A 26,267-nucleotide genomic window follows, 5' to 3' on the forward strand; every position below is an offset into this window, starting at 1 on the left:
GTTAACAAAAATAAAACGAAACCAACACAATCAGAATACTTATAAATTTTTATTTTGTAAAAATCTCAAAAATTTATTTTTTAATTGAAGACGACATGAATAGATGAATGGGTTAAGTAATATTTTTAAGATTTTTGACTTTTTACATTGAATGAAAGTGTTATGTGCCTATAAACCATATTAGACCTTAAGGTTCCAGGTTTAAATGCTATTTTTGTGCTATTGATGAGGGAGTTATATACGAAGAAAAAGTACAAGCAGGTAACAAAAGTTTGTTGACCCTTTTCTCAAAATTAGCACATTGTATCATATCCCCTTCATCCACTCATGTCTTCAATTATCACAAAATTTCTCACATGTACAATGTCTGTATTCGTTCTAGATAGAAGAAAAACAATTTTCACGCTTACCTTTTTTTATTATTGACAATTCAGCCTCTTGACTACCATGTGTAACATTACAAAAAAATAAATATAAACTATTTAATTAACAAATTACACGAAAATAATCGAAAATTAAATGACAAACTCCCATACCGTTGTTTTAATATGCTCTGATCGATTCCAGCTATATATATTTAGTTAATTTTAGTTTAACATTAGTTATATTAATGTATCTAACTAAATGAAACTAATACAGTTATATAAATATCTCCAATTAAAGAACCAGGTCACGAAACCCATCAACGTCATTCTGGATGTGGGCTCACACGACGCCCTACCGTTAATCGTTACCTAAAATGGAATTTACAAAATAATGGTTTGTACGGTAACGTTATCTGAGTCGACTATTATCAAAGCCGGCAATCTGACTTTTGGACAATGATTGGTAAATCAGAAAAACGAATTATTGACTTTGTATTCCATTGGCAGTCACAAAACTCTTCGGAACGACATCTTAGATAAATAACAGGTTAAGTATTAACCTTTATTTAATGCAGGTTTTGAACCGTATTCTTTGAAGTAGACGATTATATTCAAATCAATCTGTATTGACATATCAATAAAAATTTTTTGTCCAAATGCACAGATTGCCACCTTTGATAATAGACGACTCATCTGACCTTTATTAGATTCATATTAATTAGTTGTCAAAACTAAATATATACATAAACACATACTTAAATGAACTGGTTCTTAAAACAAAAATTCTTACATTATCAGAAATTCATTTTCCACTTAGTGTTTTAACGTGCATTAACTAGGTACCTGCTTGTGTTATATTGTAATTTAGATTTATACTTGTTTCAATATGTTAAAGTGATTTTGACACGAAGATCTAAGCAATCAGAAATATTATATTCTATTATATGAACTAACAATAGTTCTAGTATGCATCTTTAATTAAGGAATAATTAGTATGTTTTTTTTTCAATTTCAAATATCAATATTGGCCAGCATCTCATCACCGTCTTGATCATCGAAAAACGATTTATCCAGTTCATCTGCCAGCGCCTTATTAATGTCAATGTCAGAATCCCAGTCCATTTCATCTGTCAACGTCACATTTGACGTGACTTGCTCTGTGTTGCCAGATGTGTTTGCGAGAGACTTGAGGGGATTTTTCCTGATGTTCGTTCCGGGAATGTAGTCGTTTTTGTTTTTAGGCCGTTTCGGCGGCGTGAGGTATTGCGTTATACGGTTATTGCTTTCCTGAAAAAAATCTATATATTGAGAACGAATATTTTTTTGTCCCTAAGCGTTCCTAAGCCGATCATGTGACTGTAATATAATTTGGTACAGTTTTAACCCCACTATCTTCCCCGAAGATTTCTGTTAACTTTTGCACGAACTGGGAACGCACGCTAGGTGGCACCGGTGTAGATTTACTAAACTGGTGTTTTTTTATGGCTTAGATGGGTGGAGGAGCTCACAGCCCACTTAGTGTTAAGTGGTTACTAAAACCCATAGACATCTACAACGTCAATGCGCCATCCACCTTGAAATATAAGTTTTAAGGTCTCAGTATAGTTACAACGGCTGCCTCACCCTTCAGACCGAAAAGCATTACTGGTTCACGACAGAAATAGGCAGGGTGGTGGTACTTACCCGTACGAACTCACAAGAAGTCCTACCACCAGTACTCATATAGATGGCGATAGTCTCACGGTTACGCTAAGCCTACCTAGGATAAGCCACAACGTAACAACGTAAATACCTGATGTTTCATCGTGGTGGTCTCGAAGGTGTCTTCGCTTAGACCTACGTCGTTCAGCACCTGGAATGAGATAGGGGTGTCTACGTCAGCGTTATAGAGGACAGTGCGGTCCATGGACAGCAGGCGGGGGACACGTACGTTGAGTTTACTCTGCAGCAGGGGCCACATGTAATCGTCGGCCGTCCGCGCCGCCAGCAGGTAGCGCACGCGCACTGCGCCCGCACGACCCAGCCGGTGCGCGCGGGACTCCGCCTGCGTCAGGATCTGTGCCACACGAGGATCTCTCAACGCTGGACAATGTGTTTGTACACAGGACCCCTCAAACAAATTGAGACACTAAAATAGTCTCAATTATATTTTAATAGACGCTTTCTTCAAGTAGACATTTAATTAAACTAAGAATAGGGGAGGTGTGACTGTGTGAGGGTATAATATATTTTGATGTTTAAGTTTTATGTGATGAAGTCTTAGGCTCTATTGAAGTATCGTGAATGTTTTTAATAAATTTTTAATCAATTTTTTTTTTCTATTTTGGAAACAATATTTTAGAAAAAATATTTAAAATATTAATGAAAGTAAAATTTCTTTCAAACTTTTATGCTAAGGTTGTTTGAATCATCTGAATGTGAAAACATTAATATTTCAATTTTATAATTGAATTCTAAAAATAAAGCGTAAATATCTGACTGTACAACACATGTAAATGTAACTAGATACATATAATATACTTATAAATAGGTGATTGTATACATACTAATAACTTTTTTTTGTAGGCAGACGAGCATACCGCCCACATGATGGTTAGTGGTTACCGTCACCCATGGACTTCAGCAATGCCAGGGGGAGAATCAAGCCGCTGCCTACCGTTAAATTACTAATTACTTATTAATAAACCATTTATTTCATTTTTATTTTTTGACAACCCTGTAGAAGGTTATCCCGCGATCGTGGCGGTGTTGTCTGACATCAAAGTGTTTGTCAACTGTATGGATTGTAAGCTATAGTGGTAATCGTATGAATGTTGTCTCGAATCCTGACCCCTGGGTTCCAGTGCAGCTCTGCGAAGAGCACGAGGTCGGCGGCGGTGAGCGTGATGCCCGCGCTGGCCGCCGTGATGGACAGCACGCCCGCGCGGCACGACGCGCTGTGCTGGAACCGGTCCACTAGATCCTGAAATTAAATATCTTTTTATTTTTTTTATTCCGTAGATGTGTGGACGAGCTCACAGCCCACCTGGTGTTAAGTGGTTACTGGATGTAAATGCGCCACCCACCTTGAGATATAAGTTCTAAGGTCTCAGTATAGTTACAACGGCTGCCCCACCCTTCAAACCGAAACGCATTACTGCTTCACGGTAGAAATAGGCGGGGTGGTGGTACCTACCCTTGCGGACTCACAAGAGGTCCTACCACCAGTGATTACGCAAATTATAATTTTGCGGGTTTTTGACTTTTATTACACGATGTTATTCCTTCACCGTGGAAGTCAATCGTGAACATTCGTTAAGTACGTATTTCATTAGAAAAATTGGTACCCGCCTGCGGGATTCGAACACCGATGCATCGCTACATACGAATGCACCGGACGTCTTATCCTTTAGGCCACGACTTCTAACTTCTGACTTCACGATGACATCTATACTAATATAATATAAATCTACAGTGGTTTTTACGGATGTTCCGTTATAACTACTGAACCATGCATCCGATTGACTTGAAATTTGGTATCTGTGTAGAAAATACAGGTACTTAATGGATAGGCTAATATTTATATGAGTGTTGGACTCTCTATACTAGTTGCGGGGGTGTTAATGATGAGAATCTTTGTGGGGATGAGAAATAATAATGTTAATTTTAAATGCCCAGCGAAGCGGACGGGTACAGCTAGTTTGCTTAATACAACTTCGAGAAAGGAAATCAGAGAGACACCGTGTTCCCTCATTCCCAATCCTCATGTCGATCGTCTCCTTCAGCAGCAGCGGGGAATATCCTGCACATTGGTACCACCTTCATATGTGGTCCCGTTACTGAGACTCGGACCTCGTTTCTCGAGGTGGGTGGTGAGGGTGTGTGGTTATGAAATAATATGTGCGGGTAAATAAAAAATAAAAATCGCACCACTGAACTGAATGTTGTCAGTTGTCAAAGTTACAAAACGTCAATGTCAACTGATGTCGCTAGTCTGTGGTTGTAGCTGTTACGGACTTTTTGGCGGGAACGCGAGGAGCAAAGTTGTGTGAATTGTTTCATTTTGTTGATTTTAGTGTTTCTAATTTCACCGAAATCGATTAGCCTAAAATAAATCAACATCAACTCTTTCTGCTCCATATCGTCATGAATATCGAATTTCTTTAAACCTTGTACGTTGTCAAAAACGGTGTTTGCCAGAGTGACTTTTGTGGTTTTATCGACAACAATCACCGGACACCGACCTTGTCGAACCTGTCGCTTGCGACGAAGGGCTCAACGAGCGAATTAACCCATACATACACACAGCCTACTGAGTTTCTCGCCGGATATTCTCAGTGGGTCGCGTTTCCGATCCGGTGGTAGATTCCGCGAAGCACGGCTCTTACTAGGGTTCGTGTTAGCAACGTCGTCAGGTTTGAGCCCCGTGAGCTCACCTACTAGTTAAGGTTACGCTGATATAGCCTCCCAAGGCTATCTATCAGCTTAGGTAGGAAAAAGAAATCGAGAACATTGCCACAAGTAAAGGGTGGACTCACGGCGCGCGAGTGTGCGGGCGTCGATCCCGCGATGCAGATGTAGTTGACGGCCGCCTCGTCCAGCGTCGCGCATATGGCCTCTATAACGATCTTGTGGTGCGCGAACACTAGGAACTTGCCCGTCGCTTCGTCCGCCAGTAACTGCTTTATGTACTTACTGTAATTGTAAATATATTCAATCATAATACATAGAGAGGAGACGTTCAAAAAAGGTCGTCGTGGCCTAACGGATAAGACGTCCGGTGCATTCGTCTTCAGCGATGCACCGGTGTTCGAATCCCGCAGGCGGGTACCAATTTTTCTAATGAAATACGTACTCAACAAATGTTCACGATTGATTTCCACGGTGAAGGATAACATCGTGTAATAAAAATGAAACCCGCAAAAATATAATTTGCGTAATTACTGGTGGTAGGACCTCTTGTGAGTCCGCGCGGGTAGGTACCACCATCCTGCCTATTTCTGCCGTGAAGCAGTAAAGCGTTTCGGTTTGAAGGGTGGGGGCAGCCGTTGTAACTATACTTGAGACCTTACAACTTATATCCCAAGGTGGGTGGTGCATGTACGTTATAAATGTCTATGGGCTCCAGTAACCACTTAACACCAGGTGGGCTGTGAGCTCGTCCACCCACATAAGCAATAAAAAATAGAATAAAACAAGACTTTTTTTAAGATTCCCGCCCCTAGACTACATTTTTTTGGTCATAACTACGTGAGTGTCGCCACTTGAACTTGAGCCATGAGACCGAAGTATTAGTTGCGGGCGTGCGGGTACAGATCGCATAACGTCTTTACCAAATGGCTGGCAGTTTGACTCGAGCCGATTCGCTGAAGAAGTTGATGAGGGCCGCGTGCTTCTCCGCCTTGCTGGTCGAGCGGTACGTGTCGGCCAGCTGCGAGAGACCCGCCTCGTCTTCCGCGCTGTACCTGAGCAGGGTGCTGTCCAACAGCACTGATTCTCTGCACATCATAAAGGAAAGGATAACGCCATCTATCGTCGGATAGCAGAAACGAATATCAAAAGAACTAGTAATATCGAGAACGCTCGAAAAGTGCAGCGCCATCTATTTATTATCAAATAGTGGAAACACATGTCTGGCCTTATCGAGAATATTCTCGATAATTCTAGGGATGTCGTATCGACTATAAAAGCGTTGCAGAGATGGCACGCAGTCAGTAATCAGATCTACTCGAAGTAAAACAGCAAACGGATCACCTGAAGCGAAGCGGAAGAAGTGAATTACGAGTTGTGAGTGTTTTAAGTGTTAAATAGAGTTCTAAATTGTACTTCGGTAGAATTGTTATTTATCCCGAACCGCAGCGCGTAACAATACAATCGATCGAGCTTCGGACAAATAAAAAATTTTTCACCGAAAATACAATAATAGATGACATTAAATATGTTAATAGACAACGTCCCAACAATCTCTTCCAGCTTTTTCACTCGCATTGATTTAAAAGATCTCTGTCAGATTCTTTCGCTATATTAACGTTACCTTATCTTCTCTTCCAGGTTCGTGAGCACCTGTTCCTTGGTTCTCCTGATGAGGAACTTCTGCAGCAGCACCTGCAGCTCGGCGAGGTTGGATTGTCCCGACATGTCCCAGCCGAAGCTCGTCTGTTTCCCGTTACAATACCTTTTCCCTGTAGACAAACAACAATGTAACTAAAGTCTTTCAGAGTTAAGGACAAATGGAAAATCTTCCAACGAAGTCGTCGTGGCCTAAAGGATAAGACGTCCGGTGCATTCTGTGAAGTGTAGACTCCAATAAATATAAAAAATTGTTATTATCTGTGGCACAATAACTCTTGCTTATGTAAAATGTCTATGATTGTAATGATTGCGGATACAATAAATAATATAAAGGATAATATAAAGAACAACGTGACTTTTTCTCCACCGAGTTTTATTAAATTTTATCATCACAAACATTCTACAAGCCCATAAATCATCACACATTCGTCTTCAGCGATGCACCGGTGTTCGAATCCCGCAGGCGGGTACCACTTTTCTAATGAAATACGTACTTGACAAATGTTCACGATTGACTTCCACGGTGAAGGAATAACATCGTGTAATAAAAATCAAAACCCGCAAAATTATAATTTGCGTAATTACTGGTGGTAGGACCTCATGTGAGTCCGCACGGGTAGATACCACCGCTCCACTTATTTCTGTCGTGAAGCAGTAATGCGTTTCGGTTCGAAGGGTGGGGCAGCCGTTGTAACTATACTGAGACCTTAGATCTTATATCTCAAGGTGGTGGGCGCATTTACGTTATAGATGTCTATGGGCTCCAGTAACCACTTAACATCAGATGGGCTCGTCCATCCATCTAAACAATTTTGACTGCCAATTCAGACATAAAATACTTGATGTGACGGATATTCGAATCGCAACCTCAAAAAACCGTTCTGCTTACAGTAAACACAGTCGGTAGTCTGGCGCTCCGTTTACAACGGGATTTTTGAATGGAACTTGGCGCCATTTTATTGTTTAACATCAATTTTTTTTTTATTGCTTAGATGGGTGGAAGAGCTGGCAGCCCACCTGGTGTTAAGTGGTTACTGGAGCCCATAGAAATCTACGACGTAAATGCGCCACCCACCTTGAGATATAAGTTGTAAGGTCTCAAGTAGTTGCGCCACTGACCAAACTCGGTGTAGGAGGGGAACAGGTCGCGGCGGATGAGCGCCAGCTGCGCGTACAGCTCGGCGGGGCGGCTGAGCGCGGGCGTGCCGCTGAGCAGCAGCGCGCGGGCCCGGCGCCCCGCCACGCGGCCCAGCGCCGCCACGCACCGCGCCCGCCCCGACTTCAGGTGGTGCGACTCGTCCTGGCAACACCGCCACATGTCAGTGCCGTTCAGTGGAAATGTCAAAAAGTGGGAGACTTTTTGGCGGGAAAGGGAGGAGCGAAGTTGAGCGATTTGTTTTATTTTGTCTATTTAGTGTTTCTTCAGGTTTAAATGTGTAATAAAGATGGTTTATTAACTATTTGATATCTGCGAAAGTACATAAATATGCACAAAAGTACCCCTAGGAAAAGACGAAGTAAATTTATTTTTATACTAATTCTAAGAACATCTTTGATTAATGTAAAATATAATACGAGTAAGTTAGTATCATTGTGAGTAAGTTAATGTAGGTAATGAACAATTGAGTGTAACATTAGACTCACAATAATGATAACACCGAAATTCTTGTTCTGCAGCAGCTCTGTATGCATGCTTGTCATTTTGTAACTCACTATCACAACTTCGGTCTGAAAATAAAAACAAATAATTCACAAATTTTCTTGTTTCTCACTTTATTCAGCTGACACAATAATATTACATTTACTAATTTAAAAAAAAAACATTTAAACTATAGCATTGGATATATAAAAAAAATATTGTACCTTGATCCTTATAACTTCTAGTATGAAGGAATATTGATATCATTCTAAGCTACGATTTGAATTAGGTAGTTAATGTGATTTTATAATATAATTGTCACTTCAATACCGGTTATTTAAAAAAAAAAAAAAATTATCGTTAATGTAACTTGTGTTTAAAATCACTTCCTTCCTTCCTCGAGTCGTGTTCCTCATGTCTGAGGGTCGTGACCACCATCACCCATGAGCTTCAATCTTAGGATCTTTCTCCACTTTATGTAATTAAATAATGTAATTAAGTGATTTAACAAACAACAATGTAAAATCACTTAATGTAATTAAATAATTCTAATCAAAATTCATAGTTACGCTGGAAAGAATAACGCCATCTATCGCCAAATAGCCGAAACGAATATCAAAGGATTTAGTAACACCTACAATGCTCGAGAATAACAACGCCATCTATTGTCAGATAGGAGAAACACACATTGAAGGTACTCGATTTGAGAAATGTTCTCGACGATTCTAAGGATGCCGTAAAAGCATTGCAAAAGTACAAGCGTTCAGAAGAACTTATATTACTGATCAACTTTTATAAGCTTTGCTTATTTCATACGCGGAGCAAGCGTTAGACTTGTGATTTAAAAGGAAAAAATAGAGCAAAAATAGATTTAAAAGCATTCCCAGACAAAGAGCTGAATTCTTATAATACTGTCCATAGTACAACCAGCCACTTACCTGTTTATCGGCAATAATATTAACATCTTTACCGCTACTCAGGACGGCTATGTTCATCATTGGAACGGAAGGAAGCAGATCGTGAATAGTTCTCTGCCATGTTTCTCTGTAACAATTACTTTATTGTTTAGAATACTAAATTAAAATTATTTACTAGGTAGGACATGTGTTCCTGGAAAGAAGAGATATCATCCATCCTGCTTATGTCTGCTGTGGAGCAAACATGCACTTTGAAATGAAGAATGGAACAATGGACAAAGCTATCCTTAAGCTGGCAAACTTCTCTTTGTCCAGTAATTTTATAATATCAATTAGGTTCTGAGCTCGACATATCTAAGGCATTAAATAACGAAAAAAATACAGTGTTGCAGAAGTCATTATTGATTAATTGACATTTAATTTTTAAATTTGATTAACACAAAATATAAATTATTGTTACGCGCTGGGGTTTGGGATAAATAAAATTACACCGAAGTATAAACTAAAAACTGTACTCAACACTTAGAACACTTGAAATACTCAACAAACACTTTAAAACTCTCAATTCGCTTGTTTCGCTTCGCTTCAGGTGATCCGTTCGCTGTTTCGCTTCGAGTAGTTTCGGTTACTGACTGACTGCGTGCCATCTCTACAACGCTTTTATAGCCGATATCTCATCCCTAGAATTATCGAGAATATTCCACACATCTCTAGTGGTAGTTTCCGCTATCTGTCAATAGATGGCGTTGTACTTCTCGATCGTTCTAGGCGCTTCTAGGTCCTTCGATATGCGTTCGACTATTCGGCGATAGATGGCGTTACTCTTACCGGCGTAACATTATTATTGACAGCTTATTAATAACTAGAAATACTGAATGGAATCTCAATTTAGTTAGTATGAAATGGATGAGTAACATACCTCATTGAAGATGTTGTGACAATAAGAAGTGGCCATTCATGCCTGTAGTAGCTTGCTATGGCGAGTGCCTGGTAAGTCTTGCCGAGCCCCATGTCATCTGCTATCATACACCTACCGTGACGAGCTATGCCAAATCTAATGATAAAAAAAATAAACATTTCGAATTGAATGATGCCAAGATAGTATCTTCTCTTTCATTTTTTATTGCCTTTGCAGGCAGACGAGCATCCGGCCCACCTGATGGTGAGCGGTTACCGTCCCTCATGGACGTCAGCAATGCCAGGCGCAGAGTCAAGCCGCTACCTGCCATGACGCTGCCTTGTATTATGAGTACAAGATACATATATGGGACAATACAACCAGACCAACATCAAATACCTTTCCCAAAGTCTAACTAGAAATTCACTCTTTGTCAAATCACTAACTGAACTAACTTGTTTTGATTTCATTTACATTTTCAAGTAAGTAGGTCATGACATATTATATACACACAACCACACTCTGCTATAGACGAAATTAGAAAAATATACATACTCTTATGTTCAAAGATATTTCTAAATTTTAGAAAATGATTTGGCATTTTGGATTGGTTTTTTAAATTATATTATGGTGTAAGTGACTTTTTAATTAAACCAATTTAATTTACTTTTTACAATTTAAGTAAAATACCATTTTTTAGTTATACACTCTAATCAAAACAATAAGTAAAAATAAAAATACTTTCATTTCTGTGACCACACTGTGGTTTTAATAATGTTTACAATATATTTGATATAGCAAATTTAGATACCTGACACCATCTTCCTGAAATGGCAATAATTTTTGTCTGATTGTAGACTCTATTGGCATTAAATCTATGTTCTTTGGATCCACTGTTTGCTCTTTCAATATCTGAAAGCATAAAATATTTTGTTTATAGCCAGAACCTTAATTTTTTATTTTTTATTACCACTTTATGCAGAAAAAACAAGCATAAGGTCCACCTGATAGTGAGTAATCCCAGTTGCTCATGCACATCAAAATTCCACAAGCACAGTAAAACCACTGCCTAATTTCAATGACAATGTTTAATTTAATTTGTAATTTACTAATGTCATCTATATATTAATACATGAAGTAAAAATTTTGTACCCCTTTTTACAAAAATTGTGCAGAAGGAGGAGTATGAAATTTCCCACACTTATAGAGAATATAGAGAAGGAGTGCAGAATGTTAATATTTTTTGTAAATTACGCATAAAAATACACTTAATCAATAAAATTGACATTCCACACACTACCATGTATTTGACACACACACGCATGCATAATATTTGTTTATTGTCAAACTTTTCTTATTGCTTACAGTCTGTGGTCAAATTGAGAATAGATCAATATTGTATATCTTTATTAATATTTGTCTAAAGTGTAATCTTGGCAAAATCTGTGATTAAGGAAGCATAATAGTCTTTGACAATAGAATCATAATAGTGTACAAACTTATAATTTCAATTAATTATAGTCAAATTTCGATTACCGGGAGACTACTAGTATTTATAAATATCTGATAACTTAAGGAAAAACAATTATTTTTCTTCATTGTCTCCACCTTTTCGTAGGTGGTGTCGGTACAGCAAATTTTTCTGTTCCATTCTCCTCTATCAGTCGTCATCTCAACACTCACCCCTCTTTCTCTCATATCACCATCCACACACTCCATCCACGTCTTCTTCGGTCGACTCTTTCCCCCTTTCCTTTGCATATATATTCTAGTCTCATGCATCTTCTCTCTATGCATTACATGTCCATACCACGCTAATCATCTGCTTTCTAATTAATCAACCACTGGGCTACGCTGTATAGCAAAAAAATTAAGATGCTCTTAACTTCTTTATTTCTGAGCAGAGCTTAATTTTGCGTTTGTTGAAATGTTAATTTCAAAAGTTAAAATCATAAAAAGCAATCACTTTTCTAATTTTTTGTTTGTAGAAGCTTTATTTAATGGATTTAAATCAATTAATTACCTTTAAAACATATGGAGGAATGGCACCAAGCACAACATGAGGAGCTAATGGAGCAACTTTAGACATTAACTGATTGTAGTCTTCTATTGAAAAATTCCATAATTTTGTTTTGTCGGCTGAAATTAAAAGGAAAAGATATGTTACAGAGAGGTATGTAATATTTTTTCTATAGATAAAATTAATTTTAAAACTCACCATATATCCTTGACGGTATTGTTTTAAATATATTTATAAGCGGTGCACAAAATTCTGATGGATTCACTTCGAATCTGTCTTCTGATATTAAATATACATTTCCGGTGACAACTTTAGTCACCGGTACATTTTGGGTAGTTTGGTCCGATCTTGGTGTCAAATATGGAAGGTTTTTCTGCAAATTATCCCTTAAAGGACAAGTTTTTCTATTTAATTTATTGAGTGGACTAGTGGACGTGTTACTTATTTTATTTTGTCTCTTGTGTAATGCAGACAGGCGTTTTTTTTCTATTTCCTCTTTTGAACACAGCATTTTGAACGTGTCAAATATTCAAAAAATTGTATCTAACGTGGACTCAGGGACTGTGGATCAAATGCTATTTTCGATTCATTTCATTTTAAATTTTAGAGTTTACAATACGTTTACAGCTCTCAAATATATTAAGTGTTCTATGTTTACAGCAAGACAGGCGTTTATTGTTTTGATGAAAAACATCAAGTAGGCAAAAGGTATTAGCCCATAAAAACTAATCTTTGGTAACAAAGGCCGAAACCAAATCAATTCTACGTAAAGTGAAATGAATGAGCTGCGATAAAACAAAATCACGGGTGTTCATTTATATCAAATAGAATAGCCTCGCAGTGAAATGATAATAATTTACTAAAAGTTAGAAGTTTTGGAAGAAAATCCGAGAAGCTTTTCAATCTATTTTTTTTCATTGCCCACACACGTGCAGTTTCATTAACGCCATCGATAAGCAATCATTTATACACATTTAAATCTGGAGAAACACTAAACATCAAAATAAAACAACTTTGCTATTCGCATTCCCGCTAACAAGTCAATTTATTACTTTACTTATTGATCAAGCTTCTAGTTCAGTGTTAAGTTGTGGATAATTGCTTAAACAGCATAAACTGTTGATGAAATTATAATAACTATATTAAACAAACAAAAAAACGATGCAATAAATTGTAAAAAAATTTCTTTTTGCGGAAACACGAAAGGGACCCCAGAGAAAGTGCTTAAATTTAAAGACATTTATTTAAATATAAACACGTTTAAGATTAAAATCAATTAATATCCAAAATAAAAAATGGAACCTTATTAATCATAATTTTAATGAAATATACATGCTTAGGATGTAATTCTTTATCGCATGCAAAGGGAAAAAAAAAACATGCAACAAGGGGCTCAAAAGATTTTAACAAATACTATTCAACACAAGCGATCAACATAATCAAATTATGCGACTAAGTTTTTTTTTTTTCGTCACCAGTTTTTATCTTATTTGTTAAAATAACAACAGTGAATTTATTATAAAGGCGACTTTGATATGAGTGGAAAGATAATAAAAAACAATTGTGTAATCCCTTATCAGTTTAGTTGGCTTAGGAGTACAATCTTTAAATGCTTTATCATATTGTTGAACTATGTGTGTCAATTTATCATAGCGTTACACATTTGGTCACGGTCACTATGATAATTTTTTATTCAATTAGTAATTATTTAATTAACATTAATTTCAGTGATATCTGTTAGTAGTACAGTACTGGTTCTTTAGAATTTGTGTGTATATTATATGGGTCACTGGCAGGCATCTTATTAAAAAATAGCGATAGACGCAATACAAATTGTACCTAGAATATTTAGCCTATGGAACTATGTGCGACTTATATGATAGAAATCTACATGAGACCTAATGGACTTTGACCTTTGACCTGTGTTTTAGCCGTTGCGGTTTTGAAGTTTGACGTTGTCGAAGATGACATTCCGTAACACATAATAGGGTTACCATTTTAGTATAGTTTCTGGAATATTGTTTAAATCTTTATCGTAAAAAAATCATTTTTTATGATCCAGATTTTTACCGTTTTTCGCGGTTAATCAGATTTGAGAATTACTTTCGGGATCTCTTTTCATTAATCCTCGATTTGCTTAGAGATGAAAAAAAAATCGGTTGTCTGTAAAGTCGGTTTACTGACGATAGTTGAACGTGACAACGTCATAAGAAAATACTGATGGAATGGTTTCATTTTTCAAAAGAAATTTTTGAAAGAAAAGATGAAAGCACGAATGTTCGACAATATATCAATGAACATATATTTAATATCGAAAGAATTATTACCTTTATCGCCGCAATTATCGAACGCGAATATGTCGAACGCTGCCGAACGCGGAGGCCGATTGTGCCTCTCTGTCGCTCGTTACGCGCTCTCGCTTGCACTTCAAGCCTTAAATGGAACGCCTCAGAGCGAGGTAGCGCAGCATGAGTCATGTTTTTTCGTGCATGCAGCCGGCTCCATCGGATTATAAGACGTTGTCACGTCAAAAAATATTTGACAAGTCACAAAAACGTTTATGATGTTTTTGTATAGAAATGCATGAAAATCTAATGAAACAAAGTAAATTAATATGAAATTTTTTTGGGAAGAGGAAAGTAATTTCCGCACTAGTTTCCTAGTTTAAGTATTTTTGAGGTGTAAAAATATATTAATAACTATTTTATTTGTATCCGAAATATTTCTTTCCAGTCTAATAAAATGTTATACCTATCTAAAATGTTTGTTGTATCAAAAAAATCTTAGTTATTTCTTCGCAGCTTATGGCAACACTACAACTGTCAGTTCGCAAACTAAAGACAGACAGCTGTTCACTAAACCACTCAAGAATTTGTTGTTAATAAGTTTTTAGAATTTACTTTCCCTCAAATTAATTTGTTTATTCGAACGAATAAAGCGAACGAAAATGTCTGAAAAGAGCAGCCCAATTAAATATTTCCTGTGTGGTGGTTTCGGTGGTGTTTGTACCGTTCTTTCGGGCCATCCAATGGACACAATTAAAGTACGGTTGCAAACTATGCCCCTTCCAAAACCGGGCGAGGTCGCTCTGTACGCTGGCACCTGGGATTGTTTCAAGAAAACCGTTCAAAAGGAAGGCTTCCGCGGACTCTACAAGGGCATGTCTGCGCCTCTAACTGGAGTTGCGCCAATATTTGCCATCAGCTTCTTCGGTTTCGGTCTCGGTAAGAAACTCATAAAGAATGATGAAGAACAGGTCCTAACGAAAGCAGAACTTTTCGCCGCCGGAGCATTCTCTGGTATATTTACGACGTCCATAATGGCGCCCGGAGAACGTATCAAATGTTTATTACAAATACAACAGGGTGGTAATGTTCCTCAAAAATATAATGGTATGGTTGATTGTGCCAGGCAGCTATACGCAGAAGGAGGTATGCGTAGCATATACAGGGGAAGTGTTGCTACCGTATTGCGAGATGCACCAGCCAGTGGAATGTATTTCATGACGTACGAGTGGCTCAAAGAAAGGCTAATGCCTGAAGATGCTAGTGCTAAGCTTAAATTATTAGTTACCACCGTGGCTGGAGGCTGTGCAGGTATAGCTAACTGGCTGGTAGGCATGCCAGCCGATGTATTGAAGAGTAGACTGCAAACTGCACCTGAAGGTACATACCCAAATGGAATGAGAGATGTCTTCAAACAGCTCATGGAGAAGGAAGGCCCCACTGCACTGTATAAAGGAGTAACCCCTGTGATGATCAGAGCTTTCCCAGCAAATGCTGCTTGTTTTGTTGGTTTTGAGATGGCTGTGAAGTTCTTGGATTGGGTTGCACCAAACCTTTGATAAAGTAAAGTAATAGTAGCTAAATATTATAGAGAAATGTAAAGTAGTAGGTGTAAGGTTGTAGTAGAATAAGCCAATGATATCACAAACATTATTGTTCAAAATGCTGTAATACATTGCAGCAGATAAACATAAACAGGTTCTATACATTATATATTTATATACTCATTTTTACATTTTGTATAAATTAAAAGAAACGAACATTAAACTATTTAAATAGCAAAGTTCTCTTTGACTAGTTAATATGCAATACAATATCATCAAATGAATTTTTATTATAAGTTAACAATCAATGGTACTATTTAATTAAATAATATTTAATTATTGTTTTGTGCCTTTGACCATGAATAAATAAATATATTTTTTTTATCTTTTTTCTTAAATAGCTTAATTTGCAATCATCATCATCATCATGCTTTCCTATTACCCTCTGCTGGGGTGTAGGGCTCGAATCAAATTTTTCCATTTGTATTGCAATAGCTTCTAAAATAACACTAAAAAGCTGGATCAGAACTAGTGAAATATAGAATATCTAGATTAATGGTGAGGCCAATTATTGGGATGAATGTGGCAAATGCTGTCATTATTTACTTGAACTAAAATCACTGTTTTCAATCATTATATAAAAACTGCCAAAAGGATGCTGTGATGGTATCTATTATACAACACAAGATATTTGATGGTGCCTGAATTTGATCAAATGAGCAATATCACCTGCTGGTGGAAGATCTTCCCTTCGTCGTAATCACCAAAATGCAAAATCAGATGACATACAGCAAAGCAATCTTGAGGCACAGCATTGCAATATTCAAATCTCAGGCATCAACCATGAATTAATTACCTCAAGCACTTGTGAAGGGATTGAATTGAAACAATAGCACCAGGTAATATTACAAAAGTAGTTGGTCAAAAAATAATGATGCAACCTTGGCTTGTAGGAGCTCAGACAGCAGATTTAGGTCCAGAACCCATTGTACACTTTCTTTTTATATAAATAAGATATCTGCAAGAAATATATACATGACAACAGATCACCAACAAAGGAGGGGTTCTACCAGAAGTGCAGTGGCCATTAACTAGGATTCACACCTCCATTCGCACCTGTGTTATATTTTATTATATTGTACAAAAAAATAAAACTACTGGATGATCCTTCAATGCCAAAAAAAATTTTTTTCTGTGTATTATAAATGGAAGAATATATACCTAAATTAGGCTTCCTTTTGAGGATATTCATTTTTAATTGAAATGCAATAGCTTCCATCTAGCAATTTAGATTTATTTTATTCACATACTATTTTGTACTAGTTCCTTAAAAATCAGTCAAGATATTTAAAAATTAAAATTTTGAGGATGTTTAAAATGATACCTAAATTACCGATTGCAATTATGCCTGATATTACTGAAGCCTGTGAGCCTTGGTTAGTGCAATTAAGATTAGGACAGAGAAAATTAGTATAAATAAAACAACAAAAGCATTTTATCAATAAAATTCTCTTCTAAAATTTACTTCAAATTGTCTCTCAATGTGTTTTCTTTTCTTAGTCATTCTTTTATCAGTATCCTTCATACATTCATCTTTATTCTTCAATTTTATTTTACCTAGTCCAAGACCTTTTCGATCTTTCTTTTGCACAGTTTTGATTGGATATTTTTTACCAGAACCATCAGGGCCCAAGCCAGATTCCTTGTCCCAACCAACTTTTAACATGATTTGATAGCCCTTGTTAGAAGATGGTATTACATAATTCACAGGTAACTTTCTGTGTTTACTCGACATTATGTTATGGATTGTGGAAGACATATGTTCTTGTTTATCTTGGAATTCATTTCTACAAGTTTCACAAAAATATTTTTCTTTATCTTTAGTTCTCATTTTACTGTCATCTACAGTTACATTTTGTATTTCAATACTGTTTCTATGTGTAACAAATATGCTAGCTAGTGAAAAGTTTTTGTTTTTTATGATTAAGCTTCTGGCAGAGTTCCCAGCTTTATCTCGGACATCTACATCTGCACCACGACCTAGTAACTCCTGAACTGTTTCAACAGAATTCGCCTGACAAGCTATCATGAGTAAGCTCCATCCAAACTTGTCAATCTTATTTATCTTATCAGGATACCTGTCTAAAACTGCCTTTAAAGTGTTTACATCGTTGTTTTGTACCGTCAGAAACAGCTCTTTGTCCGATAAGCGCGGCTCTTCTACAGTCTTAGTTTTATTTACATGTTGTGATTGTGGTTTATCACGTGGTAGTTGTGAGGGGTCTTTCGCACCCTTGATTTCTTCAATATACAATCTCTTTGCTTCCTCTCCACTCAAGGCTTTGGAATTAAAATGTCGGTTTGCAGCAGGCGTAGTCGTTGGTCTGACAAAATTACTGTACATATTTATAACTGACGCAAACTTTGCGGTGCAACACAAAATCGTTTCTAAAATTATTAGAAATTTATATTTAATTTTATAAATTTTTAAGACATTTATATACATAGACCTATAAAGTTTATATGACACCCACCATTTATTCTTTTACGTCACTGTCAATAAGTGAATTCTTATGTCACTGTCACATGCCTTTGACAGCTTGATTCCTCCACTAAACAGGCAAAAGTAACTTAAACTATAGAGTCAAATCATTTGTTTCAAAAGCTGAAGGGACTCTTTTGAAAAGTAAAAAAAAACTGATTCTCCAGAACATTATATTAAATGAAAGAAGATACACCGCCAGTGATAGGTAAGAAACTAAAAGACTTCTTAGTAAAAGAGTTAACATTTATTTAAAGTTCAAGGGAGGGAACCTAAGAAACCATGTCAAGCGATTTTGTTTATTTCTGCACTTTTGAAGTTTTTCATTTTTTTTATTGCTTAGGTGGGTGGACGAAGTCACGGCCCACCTGGTGTTAAATGGTTAACAGAGCCCATCGACATCTACAACCATACTAAATGCCACCACCCACCTTGAGATAAGAGTTCGAAGGTCTCAGTATAGTTACAACCGCTACCCTGCCCTTCAGACCGAAATGCATTACTGCTTCACGGCAGAAATAGGCAGGGTGGTGGTACCTGCATGAGGTCCTACCGCCAGTAATTACGCTAATTATCATTTTGCGGGTTTGGTTTTTATTACATTCGTGGAAGTCAATCGTGAACATTTGTTAAGTATTTCATTAGAAAAATTGGTACCCACCGGCGGGATTCGAACACGGGTGTATCGCTCGATACGAATGCACCGGACGTCTTATCCTTTAGGCCACGACAATTCAAAACAATGTTATTATTATACAATGTAAAATTATACAATTCAAAATTAGACTTTCAGAATGAAAAAAAATCTTTATAATTAATATAATGAATTGCTTGGATCACCACATCTTTGGCCAAGGCAAAAATTTGTAATGCTGCTTTAATCATTACGGGATAAGTCTTAGTGATCACCAGAGCCATTAGGCATTACAAACGTGAATGCAGTCATTCACTCTGAAACCAAGTTAAAGTCTCATTATTGGCTGTCCTACCTCTCAAGAGTTAATGGTTGACTGCTTTATGGCATAGGTACCAGTATTTATCTAAATCGTTTTTTTTGTTACATGTTTATTAAACATATTATAAGTACCTTCATTGTAGAAATTATTTGTCTATATATGCCTGCAGAATTTTACCAGTATAAATAGAAGTCTAACACCACTATCTATTGACAGGAATGCATCAGGTGTATAAAAAAATATAGTTTTTTGTCATGACTCTTAAGCAGCTATAATTTTTTATTCATAATTTCTATAAATTGCCTTCTAAATGCAAAGGATGGTTTCTCAGAATTTTTTCAAGCATTATAAGGAAAAATGTTTATCATATATTGGTGAAGTATTCAGAAGATGTAAAAGACAAGAGTTTGAGACCAATTCATTGTTACATACTCAAATAATTTATAACATCAGCTGATCTACTGTAATGGACTATATAGAACCAATTGGTAATCAATTTTTTTATTTTAAAGGTATAAAAACTTAAAGCACAGACTTTAATAGGGTAAAACACTTTTTAATATGTTATGTCCAAGTAGGTCACCGGTGTCCTACCTGGCACACTGAAATCATTATGTCGATTTCTTTTACGTACGAGTCTGGATTGTCTACCTATGCCTTCATTTGTTTTTTAATGAATCTTTTAGTCTTTTAGGTCTCTTCTCTCAGTATCTTCAGATTCATCTTTCCCAGAGTCAACTAGATATTACAGCACCTTAGTAAGAAGATGAAAGAGAGAAATCTACATAATTACTGCAGTAACATTACATAAAGACAAAAAGTTCTATTTACTTGGTTTAGCTGATAAAACTGATTAAGCAAAGTGTAAAGGTTCTGTTTATGTGTCAATCATAGTGTACACTGTACACTTAAAAAAAGGAAGAACTGGCTTTGAAAGAACAAATGATGAAAATAATGTGTACAATATTGTTCTTTAAAAAAGTTTGATTCAAAACATATTAATGACTACTTTCAGATGTTGTGAGAGACTCAGAAACCCTGTTGTTTACTTAAAATTATTGATGTTTTATTTTTTACAAAATGCACTTTGATTCACATTACTTAGAAAGTTCTCTAGCAATATTTTTGAGAGCATCAGTTTGCTCCTTCATTAAATTCAATTTTTGTCTTAAATAATCTTTTTTAAAATTTAAATAGTCCTCTTTTAACTGTAATTTTCTGTCTTCAGAAACGGAAAACATATCACAACTAAAAAAACAACTGTTTGAATGTTTTGCACTGTTTTTGATAGCATTTTTAAGCTTTTTTATTTTGTTTCTAGATGATCTTGTAAAGACCTTTTCTTCAGGTAATGACTCTACCTCACTATATGAAGCTGTTGACTCGATATCATTACTAACACTTTCCGTTATATTCTCTTGTAATGTTACAAATTCAGTTTCTTCTTCCATGCAGTTCTCGGTCGTTGTTGCATTCTTTAGTCCTAGGGCATCTTTTTCAGCTTGCGATAGTACAATGAGTGAAGCCGGCAAATCTGTAGAATGTCGTTTTTTCGTTTTCGAACGAATGTCTTGCCAGGTCTGAAACAAATGCCAAGGTTAACTTTAGTTGCATTAAATTAAATATATGTGAACGATACAATTATGGTGGCTACAGGAATGACTGAGTGAGTTCATACTTTTTTCCACTGTCTCCAAGTTTTTTTAGCACCAGGTATGGCATTACATTCAATAGCTATGTTTTGCCAAAGCTTGTGAGCGTCGGTATAGCTGAAGCCTTGTCTGACCTTACACGACACTAGCTCGGGATATTTCGCTACCATTTCTATAAGTTTTTTCTTTTGTTTCGCTGTAGGATACACGCTTCGGTGACTGCGTCTCCCATCCATTATTGAATTGTCATTAAAATGTTTAAATGCACTTTTAATTTATAACGATAGTGTGAGTACAGTAGTGTTTTTTAGTTTTTCAGTTATTCATTAATTTTGTTAACATTATAGTAATACTTTATTATCGGGAAACTGTAATTACTCCAAATATTTTTTTACATTGTAATTCATACAAATAACGATGAGTATTTTGGTAGGTGATAATACATAATACCTAAGTATGCCGAAATTTATTGAATGTTTGTTTCAACATAAATCATAATTCTATCCTAATGTCATTGGTCTCAAATATTTAGCGTATACTCTATGGTCATTGGTAGTTGGCATAGAGTTATTACGGTACCGGTAAAATAAGGTGATTAGGGACAAATTCCAACTTTACGAACAATTTTAAGATAGTTGTTTATGTACATAATGCTATATCAGGATCAAAACGATTGAGTCTTGGGGGTATCTTTGTTATCCAATTTAAAACTATGCAACTAGCCTTCCATTTTAAGCAAAAAAAGCAAAAATAAGTGTAATTCCTATTTACCCGGAAATTGTGGTTAATGGGGACGAAATTAGTGATAAAAAGAATTTTGCTAGGGTTGGCACTACTTAGTTTTAATAAATTAATTTATTTAGTTGCACCAACAAAGTGATCGTCAATAAAAAACATTGAAAAACTGACAAAAGTACATGACAAATGTCACCTCAATTAAAGATGCAATCGACAGTGCATTGACAACAAAAAATAAAATAAAATTATAACTAAAACTTGATTACATTTAACTACTTATGATTAATTTGTATTTACTTGGGAAGTGATCTGCGACTAATTTTTCCTGTAAGTTGTGAGACAATTAGAAAAAACATCTATTTCATCACATATAATTAATTCAGCGCAATCGGACAACTTCGAATAAACATTGACGGAGACCGCGCTACCGTGGACATTATTGTAGTCCCAAAGGATTCTGTTTAAGGGAGAGTAAGCACCTAAATTTGAACGAGCGGGTTTTCTTTTAAACGGCATAAATTTCTTCGTTCTTCGTAAGTATGTACTTAGGGGCTGATATTTTTATTAGGGTTAAGAGATTAAGTGTGTCGGTTATTCCATGGATTAATCAAGTGGATACCCCCACTCTGAACAAATATTAATATATTTTATTATGTATTACTTAGACATTTTTGGCCACCTTGAGATTTCATTGTTCTTGTTACATGTCTGTGCAAAACCGACTTACTTATAATAAATTGCTTAGCTATTTCAACTAAAGACTTATTCCCAATTTCATAGGCTTCTATTGCTGTTTTTAATATTAAGGAATCATATCTCTTATAAGGCTTTGCACTCTTTGATATGTACATGCGAGGCATATCTAAAAATAAAAAACAATACGTAACTGATAATATAAATATTTACCAAATAATAAAATAACACATTGATAATTTTGAATAAAAGTTCTAGACAAAAACATCATGAATAAACCAGATTTTTACTAACAAATTTAAAAAATATTGCTATAACTACATAGGCGACCCTACAAACCTGTACCTATTTATACTTAGGTCGTTTCCGTTTCTCTTATTCTCATCCCAATTGACCCCTTTATCGTTGTTATTTGTACCTAAGACGTCCCCAATATCCCCAAAAACAACAGATTTTTACATGTATTTTTATTTTATCATTGTATTAAATACATTAAATCCAATAACAACTGAGACTTACCTTTAATATATATGATGGTTCAAACACTAAATAACGTTTATAAATCAAAGTCGTCTTCTATTATTATCAAATAAATAAAAGAGAGCAAAGTTTCTAGCACTAAAATAATTACCACCACAGGAAGTTAATTTGAAACGCGATTTTTTATAAGTTAGCAGCTATTATCATGCATATTCAGAGTTGTTTTGTGAACTTTCAACATTCTACTATTAAACTACAAAAAATGGAAGATTTTGCAACGAATATAAAACTAATATTGAGCGTCGAAAGAGTTTCCTGTTTTTTCCCCAATTCGCCTCTCAATCCCTAATCGCCCCATTTTACGGTATTTGATATGTGTATTATCTATGGTTCATAGAAAAAGCCCTTATCTGTTAAAACAATCTATCTTAACAGTATCATACAGCCTTATCTTTTATATATTTTTTTATGAAAAATTATTGAAGTTATATGAAATGAAGTTTATTAATTTGAATCATTAATTAATTGGCATAGCATGAAATGAAATGAAATGAAATGAGATGATGATGAAATATAGTCTCAGTAAAATGGTGGTTATTTACTGACACTTTTTCAGTGGACTACGTCCAGCAGCTTTATTTCATTTCCCCACATTTGTGCACTTTCATAGATAGTTAACAGTTAATAAACCAACGTTAATACACATTTAAAAATGAAGACACACTAAATAAAACAATTCACACTTAACTCCTCGCGTTCCTGACAAAAAACATTAAATAAGTATATATGTACCGTATATACATTTTGCTTTTTTTAAAGAATTTATGCCTGCAAGCTATCTGGCCTAAGCCAAATCTTATATTTTCTTAAAACATATTTTTTTATGAAAAATGAAACGAATGAGATGAAATCTATTTGATTAATTTAAAAACTTTAATTAATTAGACTATGGCTAATTGGTCTGTGTAGTAACTAACTCTGGTACTGAGCTCGCCTATGACTTCGTTTACAGCTAGGTTGAGAGGTGCGGTGAGCTTAATCATCATTTCCTCATTCCATCTTAACGGACATGAGTAGCCTCCAGCCCAGCGTACAAGGTTTATCTTCACTGGTGGTAGGACCTCTTGTGAGTCCGCGCGGGTAGGTACCACCGCCCCGCCTATTTCTGCCGTGAAGCAGTAATGCGTTTCGGTTTGAAGGGTGGGGCAGCCGTTGTGACTATACTGAGACCTTAGAACTATGTCTCAAGGTGTGTGGCGCATTTACGTTGTAGATGTCTATGGGCTCCAGTAACCACTTAACACCAGGTGGGCTGTGAGCTCGTCCACACATCTAAGCAATAAAAAAAAAAAAAAATGGGCACTGTAACAACTTAAAAAAAAAAAAATTTTGGTACTTTTTCTTTTTTAGTTTTTATTATTTTGAAGTAACCACTTAAGCTTGACTGCGCAACTAAAGCAACAAAAAACAACATAGCATTTTATTATAAAACTTAGTTGATTACGCTACAATCTGTTTGTCGTTCCAAGTGAAAAAATAAAGTACTAAACAATTTATGACTGCTTTTATCTAATTTAACGGGACCTTTTTGGTGGGAATGTGAAGAGCGAAATCGTTTCATTTTGTTAATTTAGTGTTTCTTCAGGTTTAAATGTGTAAAAACAGTGGTTTCTTAACTGCTTGGCATCTCTGAAAGTGCACAAATGTGGTAAAATGAAACAAATCAGTTAAAAGAAACTTCCCGGATTCTCGCAAAATGCTCACTGAAAAAGCCACAATAAATAACCACCACTTTATGGAGACTAGATTTCATACCAACTCATCTCATTTCATTATTTTTCCCCCAATTGATTAAAGTCTTAAATTAATATTTTTTTACATTATAATATAATGGAAAAAGAAAATAAAAGGTTTGCCTTAAAGGTCTCTTTACCAGGCCATAACATCTTCATAAAAATAAATGTAATACAACTCACTTCACTTTGATTCAGTTTCTCTCCAAATCTCGAGCTTTCGGGAAGCTAATTGTGCGCGATAGTGGTGCGTTATGTCGGACAAATAATTTATTTATGATTTTTGTTATTTTATTTTTTACTCTACGTAACTCACGTTAGAGAAACGTATTTTTTGGACAAGCTCTAATTATAATATGCTAATAAAATTGAATCTAATCATTTCATTGTGAAAAATAAGGATAAAAGATGGCTGATCGCGGAAGTTTTTTGCGACGATTTCTATCTGCCTTGTTTTTTCTATTGGTGTTAGTAGAACATGTAAGTATTACATATAAAATTTAAATTTTGAACGATTTACATTTTTGTAACTAATTAGAACATAGCACTTTATTTGATGGTCCCTTAGCAAATTACTTTCATCTTTGATTTTACATAGCATTGTTCACTTATTAATCTGCATAAAAATATATTTCGTATTTGTTTTCTATTCGCTCATTTACTTAATTTATGCCTTCCAAGAATCCCAACTATTCACGCACATAATCGAATTATAGAAGATTTTTCCAATTAGAGGAAAGTAATACTATAAAAGTTAATCTATTCATTGGTATGGCAGAAGTATCTGCCGTGCTTAATTGTGTTTTATGCACTGAAATAAGTTTAAAATAAGCTTTAAAATTGCACTGTTAACAGTGACTAGTGAGAGTTAACTGGATCGTAAAAACGTCAACTACTTAAAGGGGGTAGGTTATTTGGAGCCATGTTAGAAATAATAAAAAAAAACGAGTTTCTATTGTAATCATTTTAATCTTGTACACTAATGTGTTTTAACATTAAGCCAATATTTAAAATATGAATGTTACTGGTAGGGTGTATTGTAAGCTCTAGTTAACCAGAGGTGTGTTATGAACTTGTTCCCCCTTGAGCTAAAAAAAACACTATAGCCATTTTCTTTTTCAGTTTTACCACATACTAAAAAGCCCTGAAATAAATAAAATAATAAAATTATATGTGTTACAAACACAAAATGAAAATAATTAATGCTACATATTTTTTTTTATAAAAAAGTATGTTTTGTAGCATAAATAGCATTCTGTTACCTAAATAGCAACCATGTCACATTTGTCACAATTTTGTACTATCTGTGATTGATTGATCCAGTAAGGATTGTTTCATTGATTGATTTAATTAAAAAAAAGAGGGTTTTGCAATATTGTTAAATTTATCTAAAATTGAGTAAGGTTCTTCTTGATTCTTTGTATTTGAGTGACAGCTGTGTCAAGTTCATGTAGTGCAAGTATTAGAGAAGTCAAGACTTACTTTGGGTTACTGAGAATCCAAAATATGAATGAAATATTTGCACTGAAGTAAAATTAAGCATTAAGCCAGAAATATAAAACCCAACATGTTAGTTGATAGCAGTAACATATTATCTTGAAAACATTGACAATGCAATAAAAAATTTCTACACCACGTCTCCAGGTAGTTAAGTAGTGGTATTCTTTTTATTTCTTTTTTATTGCCCTTGTAGG

The 26,267-nt window shown here is 35.4% G+C and overlaps 4 protein-coding genes across 12 annotated transcripts in view; 2 read left to right on the top strand and 2 right to left on the bottom strand.

The window, feature by feature from the left end:
• Positions 1-30: 30 nt before the first annotated feature.
• On the bottom strand, positions 31-12,877 carry LOC101742776 (SWI/SNF-related matrix-associated actin-dependent regulator of chromatin subfamily A-like protein 1). Of its 2 annotated transcripts, XM_004924372.5 has the most exons (14): positions 12,089-12,877; positions 11,894-12,009; positions 10,682-10,782; positions 9,892-10,026; positions 8,994-9,099; positions 8,061-8,144; positions 7,536-7,716; positions 6,379-6,526; positions 5,678-5,842; positions 4,883-5,039; positions 3,196-3,327; positions 2,296-2,421; positions 2,158-2,217; positions 31-1,652 (listed from the first exon to the last, which is right to left on the bottom strand). In XM_004924372.5, the coding sequence occupies exons 1-14, from the start codon at positions 12,399-12,401 to the stop codon at positions 1,377-1,379; spliced, it is 2,100 nt and encodes a 699-aa protein (XP_004924429.2). In that variant the 5' UTR covers positions 12,402-12,877; the 3' UTR covers positions 31-1,376. The 2 variants fall into 2 exon arrangements, with proteins under 2 accessions (XP_004924429.2, XP_062532723.1); XM_062676739.1 differs by lacking the exon at positions 2,296-2,421.
• Positions 12,878-14,837: 1,960 nt separating this feature from the next.
• Positions 14,838-16,099, top strand: LOC101742633 (congested-like trachea protein). Its single transcript, XM_004924371.5, has one exon. It carries the CDS (start codon positions 14,838-14,840, stop codon positions 15,732-15,734), a length of 897 nt encoding a protein of 298 aa, XP_004924428.1. The 3' UTR covers positions 15,735-16,099.
• Positions 16,100-17,209: 1,110 nt separating this feature from the next.
• On the bottom strand, positions 17,210-18,330 carry LOC101742487 (G patch domain and ankyrin repeat-containing protein 1 homolog). Its single transcript, XM_062676896.1, has 2 exons — positions 18,254-18,330; positions 17,210-18,167 (listed from the first exon to the last, which is right to left on the bottom strand). The coding sequence occupies exon 2, from the start codon at positions 18,121-18,123 to the stop codon at positions 17,218-17,220; it is 906 nt and encodes a 301-aa protein (XP_062532880.1). The 5' UTR covers positions 18,124-18,167; positions 18,254-18,330; the 3' UTR covers positions 17,210-17,217.
• A 6,430-nt stretch (positions 18,331-24,760) lies between these two features.
• The window catches only part of LOC101742149 (NPC intracellular cholesterol transporter 1), a 69,335-nt gene continuing 67,828 nt past the window's right edge, over positions 24,761-26,267 (top strand). For all 8 annotated transcript variants that reach the window (XM_038020182.2, XM_038020177.2, XM_038020184.2 and 5 more), the window contains exon 1: positions 24,761-25,053. In XM_038020182.2, the coding sequence (XP_037876110.1) occupies positions 24,982-25,053 (72 nt within the window). In that variant the 5' untranslated portion in view covers positions 24,761-24,981. The remainder of the gene's footprint in view (positions 25,054-26,267) is intronic.

Source organism: Bombyx mori, chromosome 3 (genome assembly GCF_030269925.1).
Source record: "Bombyx mori chromosome 3, ASM3026992v2".
In the NCBI taxonomy this organism is placed as follows: Eukaryota; Metazoa; Arthropoda; class Insecta; order Lepidoptera; family Bombycidae; genus Bombyx; species Bombyx mori.

What these genes read in the sequence shown, in the direction of transcription:
- LOC101742776 (XM_004924372.5), bottom strand. Translation starts at nt 12,401, where the DNA reads ATGCTGTGTTCAAAAGAGGAAATAGAAAAAAAACGCCTGTCTGCATTA. An exon ending in AATACCGTCAAGGATATATG is followed by an intron (nt 12,010 to 12,088) that starts GTGAGTTTTAAA and finishes TTTTAATTTCAG; the next exon opens with CCGACAAAACAAAATTATGG. An exon ending in CCCCTCCTACACCGAGTTTG is followed by an intron (nt 6,527 to 7,535) that starts GTCAGTGGCGCA and finishes GTTTGTCTACAG; the next exon opens with GGAAAAGGTATTGTAACGGG.
- LOC101742633 (XM_004924371.5), top strand. Translation starts at nt 14,838, where the DNA reads ATGTCTGAAAAGAGCAGCCCAATTAAATATTTCCTGTGTGGTGGTTTC.
- LOC101742487 (XM_062676896.1), bottom strand. Translation starts at nt 18,123, where the DNA reads ATGTACAGTAATTTTGTCAGACCAACGACTACGCCTGCTGCAAACCGA.